Source organism: Gossypium arboreum, chromosome 5 (genome assembly GCF_025698485.1).
Source record: "Gossypium arboreum isolate Shixiya-1 chromosome 5, ASM2569848v2, whole genome shotgun sequence".
Lineage (NCBI taxonomy): Eukaryota > Viridiplantae > Streptophyta > Magnoliopsida > Malvales > Malvaceae > Gossypium > Gossypium arboreum.
Window position 1 is genome coordinate 30,831,434 of NC_069074.1, and position 7,435 is coordinate 30,838,868.

The 7,435-nt window shown below is 40.8% G+C and overlaps 1 protein-coding gene across 1 annotated transcript; it reads right to left on the reverse strand.

Moving 5' to 3' along the window:
- Positions 1-551: 551 nt before the first annotated feature.
- Positions 552-878, reverse strand: LOC108451466 (uncharacterized). The gene has a single exon (XM_017749155.1). The coding sequence runs from the start codon at positions 876-878 to the stop codon at positions 552-554; it is 327 nt and encodes a 108-aa protein (XP_017604644.1).
- Positions 879-7,435: the final 6,557 nt, after the last annotated feature.

The following is a 7,435-nucleotide window of genomic DNA, read 5'->3' on the forward strand; positions in this document are numbered from 1 at the left end:
GTTCGATAGGCCAAGAGTGCAAATGGCAACTTCTCATGCCAATCTCTATAGGTCTCGGTCATCTTTCTCACTATTTTATTAATATTCTTGTTGGCAGCTTCCACCGCCCCATTCTTTTTTGGACGATAGGGAGAAGAATTGTGATGCTTGATCCTGAATTGGTCGCAAACCTCCCCTATCGTTTTGTTATTTAAGTTCAATGCATTTTTAGATATGATCTTCTCAGGCATTCCATACTTACAAATGATCTCCTTCTTTAAGAATCGACTCACAGCTACCTTAGTAGCATTCGCATAAGAAGCTGCCTCTACCCATTTTGTAAAGTAGTCAATTACCATGAAGATGAACTGATATCCATTCGAAGCTTTCAGTGATATTGGTCCAATGACGTCCATGCCCCACATGGAAAAGGGCCATGGAGAAGTCATAACATGTAAAGGTGAAGGTGGTACATGAATTTTATCCCCATAAATCTGGCACTTATGGCATTTCTTGGTGTAGTTGATACAATCCCCTTCCATAGTGGCCCAATAATAGCCGAACCTCATGATTTACCTTTCCATCATGAATCCATTTGCATGTGTCCCACATACACCTTCATGAACTTCTTCTAAAATTAGCTTAGCTTCTACAGCATTGGCACATCTCAAAAGTACTTGGTCTTTTCGTCTTTTGTACAGGATATCTCCATCTAAAACATAGTTGCAAGCTAACCTCCTCAAAGTTCGTTTGTCATTTTCACTGGCCTGCTCAGGGTATTGACAATCTCTCACATATCGCAATATATCTTGATACCAGGGGTTATTGTCATTTCCTTCCTTCTCAATGTTACAACAATGAACTGGAGCCTCATAAACACTCATTTGAATTGGTTTCATTTCTTATTCTTTATTCGCCTTGATCATTGAGGCCAAGGTTGCTAAAGCATCTGCCATCTTATTTTCGTCTCGTGGGAGATAATTGAAAGTGATGCTATCAAATTCCTCAAGTAACCCCAAAACTACCTTTCAATAACTAATCAATTTGGGGTCCCTTGTCTCCCATTCGCCTCTAAGCTGATAAATAACCAACACTGAATCTCCATATACTTCTAGGGTTTTTATACCTCGCTCTATAGCTGCTTGAAGTCCCATGATACATGCTTCATACTCAACCATATTATTCGTGCAATCAAAGTCCAACTTGCACGTAAAAGGGTAATGATCGCCATTCAGAGATACCAAGACTTCCCCAATTCCATTTCTAACTGCATTAGAAGCCCCATCAAAATTGAGCTTCCAAGAAGAATTTTCAGTTATTGCTATACACATTAACTCATCGTTTAGAAAATCGAAGTTCAATGGCTTATAATCCTCTAGAGCCCTACTGGCCAAGAAGTCTGCTACCGCACTTCCTTTTATAGCCTTCTGACTTATGTAGACTATATCAAACTCTGAAAGCAAAATTTGTCATCTCGCCATTCGCCCATTTAGAGCCGTTGACTCCATCATGTATTTCAACGGATCAAGTTTTGAGATAAGCCAAGTGGTATGGTATAGCATATACTGTCTTAATCTCTGAGTTGTCTAAATCAGTGCACAACACAACTTTTCAATTGGTGAATATCTCATCTCACAGTCAGTGAATTTCTTACTGAAATGATAAATTGCCTTCTCCTTTTTCCCTGACTCGTCATGCTGGCCAAGCACACATCCCATAGAATTACTGAACACTGACAAGTACAGTATTAACGATTTATCTGGGCTTGGTGGAGATAATACCGGAGCATTCAACAAATACTGCTTTACCTTTTCAAAAGCATTCTAGCATTTCTCATCCCAAGTTCCTTGATTGTGCTTTCTAAGGAGGCGAAAGATAAGATCACATTTCTCGGTTAGTTGTGAAATGAACCGAGCAATGTAATTCAACCTTCCTAGGAATCCTTGAACTTCTTTCTGAGTACGTGGTGGAGGTAATTCTCGTATGGCTCTGACCTTGTCTGATTTGACTTCAATTCCTTTTTCACTGACTACGAAGCCTAACAACTTTCCCGATCTGGCTCCAAAGGTACACTTTGCTGGATTGAGCTTCAACTGAAATTTTCTCAACGTTACAAACAATCTTCTCAAGACCTCGATATGCTCTTTTTCTATACATGACTTGGCAATCATATCATCAACGTATACCTCAATATCCTTATGCATCATGTCGTGGAACAAGTTCACCATGGCCCTTTGGTACGTTGCCCCTGCGATTTTTAATCCAAATGGCATTACTTTGTAGCAAAAGGTGCCCCACAAGGTTATAAAGGTGGTTTTATCCATGTCCTCTGGATGCATCTTTATCTGGTTGTATCCTAAGAAACCATCCATAAAGGAGAACAACGAATATCCCGCTATGTTATCTACTAAAGTGTCAATGTGGGGTAAAGGAAAATTATCCTTTGGGCTTGCTTTGTTCAAGTCTCTGTAATTAACACACATTCATACCTTTCTATCCTTCTTAGGAACAGGCACAATGTTAGCTACCCATTTGGAGTACTTCACTTCTTGCAAGAATCCTACGTCAAACTGCTTCTTGACTTTATCCTTTATTTTCAAAATGATATCTAGCCTCATTCTTCGCAACTTCTGTTGGACTGGCTTACAATCCTATCTTATCGGAAGACGATGTACCACAATGTCAATACTCAACCCAGGCATATCCTGATATGACCAGGTGAAGATATCCTTGAACTCTCGAAGCAATTCAACCAGACCATGCCTTGTGTCCTCGCTAATTAGGGTTTCGATTTTCAACTCATTCCCTTCCTCTAGGGCTATATTCTCTATTGCCTCTTTCTCATGTGGCATGATTTGTTTCTCCTCTTGCTTAACCATTCTTAACAGATCGAGAGATACGTCACAATCTTGAATATCTTTAAAATCCTGAGGTTCCCCTAAACACATGTCTTGCTCGCCAGAGAAATTAGGAGCTGTAGTATCAGCGTTCATATCATTGATATCTAGGGACCTGTGAGAGTATGAAAGAATGAATGAATCAAAGAATGATCTTTTATGTGCTATGAATAAAAGAATAAGAATTGCTAGAATTTGAAGGAATATTGGTCTATAAAAATAAAACAATACTCGTTTAAATTGATAAAAAGTTATGTTTTATTTAAATAATTATAGATGAACATGGGCCTCTTTTCACAAACATAATCTTATTACTCCTAGGCCCTAGAGTAACAAACATGTTTCGAGAATTACTCTGAAAAATTCCTAAAGACTACAGGAAAGTCTTTCGCGGTCCAATTGTTCAGAGAGCTCCCCGATTCATAAGGACGAATGCCCTCGAGGTTATCTTGTTCCAATCCCTCATTGTGTACAGCATTAACTTGATGACTTTCCTCTATCAGGAATCCTCCTGACTTAAGGGATTTGGATATAGGTGGGAATGTCATCGGTTCCCACTCCACCTCTTTTCCATTCAAACGCGCCTTTCTTCTCACTTGGCGCTTCTCCATTTCTTGCCTCCTGTGCTTATGGTCCGGCTTGAAACCCAAACCAAAGTGATCCTTCTTCTCACTCAGTTTTGGGATTTGAACCCCTCCTTGCAACTATCTTCCTAGCCCTTTTCCCGGCAATGCTCCTTTCTCCATCATCATTTGCAGGGCCATCCTCGTGGCTCCAGACATTTTGGGTACCGGCACTTCGCTTCCTTCCAAAATGAAGGTGCCATTAATGACTTCTAAAGAGTGAAAAGAACATTCAATAGCCTCTTCATTTGCCTCAACATAAGGGGCCTTGCTGGTAACTGCCGCTATAATGTCCTCCTCCGTATTGATGGTTATTAAGCGACCATCTGTCACTAACTTCAATTTTTGTGTAGTGAGGAGGGCACCGCCCCTGCCTAGTGTATCCATGGTCTCCCCAACAAATAATTATAGTAGGGTTTGATATCCATCACCAGAAAATCAACTTCATACGTATTCGGCCCAATCTCCAGAGGGATGTCAATTCATCCCATTACTTTCCTTTCAGTTCCATCAAAGGCACTTACCACGTTATAACATGTTTTCATATGTGAACTTTCAATGGGCAATCTGTTCAAGGTGGATAGCGGCAGGACGTTCAAAGTAGACCCATTATCCACGAGTACACTTGGAAGTGTGTATCCTTTGCACCGAGTAGTGATGTGTAGGGCTTTGGTTGACCCTATGCCGTCAGTTGGAATTTCATCATCATTAAAATAGATGAAATTGTCAGCACTGATGTTGTTTACTAACCGGTCCAGCTTGTTAACGGATATGTCATGGGTGACATATGTTTCGTTAAGCACTTTTAACAACGCATCTCGATGCACCTCAGAACTCAAGAGTAGGGCTAACACTGATATACGTGCTGACTGCTTGCGCAACTGCTCGACCACGCTATACTCGCTATGTTTCATGAATTTTAGAAATTCCTTAGCTTCTTCCTCATTTACCGGCTCATTAATGGGTACTTCAGTCTCCTTCTCCCTTTCAGCCTCGACATCTTTCGTCTTTGCGGGCTTAGCTCTGGTATTCCTCCCGTCATAACGTTTTCCACTTCGTGTATGGGAACATTCATTTTGCGTGCCCCTGGCCGCGTTAGCTATATTCTCCACCTCAGGTATTGTTATATTGCAGTCATAGCTCCATGGCACCCTCTTGTCATCATTGTAAGGGAAAGGATTGGGTTTATGGATGACTATTTTGGGTCCAGTTTGCAACCCTGCCTCATTATTCCCTAGCAAGGAAATAATGATTCTTGGTTGGCTAGTTCTTTTCGTTCATTCTCCAGCACACATATTTGTCCTTCACAAGAACTACCTTCAGAAACCTGTAGCTCTTTGTTAACCAATAGGCCTTGTATCATGGCCCTGAACTCTTCACAATTTTGGATCATATGACCCACCTCTCCATGGAATTCATAATGCTTCTCTATTCCTTTTCCTCCTTTTCTAGAGGTCAGTATACCTCTCTTCACCATTTCTTCCCATATTACTTTCATAGGTGTCTTCACCTTAGCAATATCTTCCTTGAATTTTCCTTTCTTTGTTTCCTCAATGGCATTCACTCCTTGATTGCCATGATCCGGTAACAGATTTTTAGTATTAGGAGTACTATCAAATTTCACAACCCCCAATTTGATAAGTCTCTTCACGACCTTCTTAAACCCAGTGTAGTTTTCAATTGAGTGCCCCGATATTCCCGCGTGATATTCACATTTAGCATTTGCATCATACCATTTGGGGTACGGTGGCTACAGTGGTTTCAAGTGAAATTGAGCAATGGCATGTGCATCGTATAAGCTTTGGTAAAGCTCACGATATGTTACAGGGATATGAGTGAATTGCATCCTCTCCGAATTCTGTCTTGTACCCGATTCCTGTCTTTGAGTACTTTGTTGCTCACCAGTAGCTGCTTTAGGTTGTCCAACTGTGATTGCCCTGGAATTAAAACTATTCGTGTTATTCACCTCATTTTATTTTCTCCTTGGGGCCAATCTTTTAACCACTTCCCCCTCAATTTTACCGCCCCTCACGGCATTCTCAATCATCTCACCCGCCATAACTATATCCCCGAAACTTTTCGTGGTACTTCCAATCATATGTGTGATGAATGGCGCCTTCAAAGTATTAATAAATAACATGGTGGTTTCCTTTTCCAACAATGATGGTTGTACTTGCATTGCCACCTCCTTCCATCGTTGTGCATATTGCCTAAAACTTTCATTAGGCTTTTTCTCCATGTTTTGAAGTGTGATCCTATCTGGCGTTATATCAGTCACATGGTTATACTGTTGCATGAAAGCCTGTGCAAGATCTCTCCATGAACTGATTCTTGCACGGCTCAACTGATTGTACCACCTAGCCGTTGCTCCCACTAGGCTATCTTGAAAACAATGGATCAATAGTTGATCATTGTTCACATAACCAGTCATTTTCTACAAAACATTGTTATGTGTGCCTCTGGGCAAGTAGTCCCGTTGTACTTTTCAAACTCTGGCATCTTAAATTTATGAGGAAGCACCAAATCTAGAACCAAACTTAAGTATTTGGCATCAATCCAATGATGATTTCCAACGCCTTTCAAAACCCTAATCTTCTCCTCTAACCACCTGCAACGATCTTCCAATTGTTTCGTGGATTCAGTGGCCATTCTTTCCTTCTCTATTAAATCTAGATCAGGAGTGATAGGGTTGATTGAGCTATCACCCAAATTATTTCCCAACCCAGATAGGAAATTTACGGGGATTCTAGCACCCACTGGCCCATGTTGAGGCCTCACGGTGACAGATGGCCTTCTAGGAGGTGCCTTGATTTGCAGGGGAACATGAGGTGGAGTAAAACTCAGAGGAGGACCTTCATTTTCCTCTTCAGTGATTGCCATGGGAGCTTTTCCTTTATCAGTGGCTCTCAGCAATTGAGCCATTTCAGCCATCATGTTTCTCTGAGCCTCTAGCATCTGCTCTCTCATTTCGTTCTGCATTTTGGCCAACTGCTCTTGCATTTGATCTTGCATATCTTTTTGTAATTACTCGAACCTTTGATCCATACTCTTAGTTTTAGTACGAGTGCCGTAAGGATGTGTAATTTCAATATTTTCTTTTCTACTTTTTGAAATAAAATTTAACTAATCAGGGTCTTTCTATAACTTTGAATGCAAATGATGTGATGAAATGATATGAGATGTAAATGCATGAATGCAAAAAGAATATCGATTCTGGTTCAATTTCATTTAGAAAATCTTATTTAGAAAAAGAATATCTTTGCATATAAGAGGATTACAAATACACTTTCACCTTGAGGCCCAAAGCTTTAACTCTATCTAATAAAAGGGCTAACTCTCGTCCTACATCCGATGATGATGAATACATCAAACTCAATACATCAGCTTGAATTGCTAAGTCCTGTACATGCTCAGCGACTTCTTGAATCTGGGCTATGGCCTCACCAATGACATGATCCCTTTCTCTGACCTGTCCCCTATCCTGATGAAGCTCTCCCTTCAAACAGTCCTCCTGTGCCTCGAGCTGCTCAACCCGGAGTTCACCATCATGCAATGCCATTTTCAAATCCTCAACCTTGCTTTTTAGCTCCTTTAACTCGACCGTAGAGTTATGGTTTTGGTGCCAATGCAGGGATCTTCCAAGCTCAATTACCTTAGTCTTCAATCCTTTATTCTCTTCCTCTAATGCCAAATTCTGCACTTGTATCTCTTGGAACTTCCTCTCCCAATACTCAGCTCTAGCCTTTTCCTCTTGGACCTCTTTCTGCAACTGCTCTGAAGATCCTCCTACTCTCGCCCTCCTCAATGATACCTGTGCCCTTTTGTAATACTCCTTTAGATCATCTCGATCTTCCTCAATCTTCCTCTTTTCTTTCCTCTCTTTCTCGACCTCCATCTTTTGAACCTCGACGTCCAAACTCAAGTACATCTTTTCTT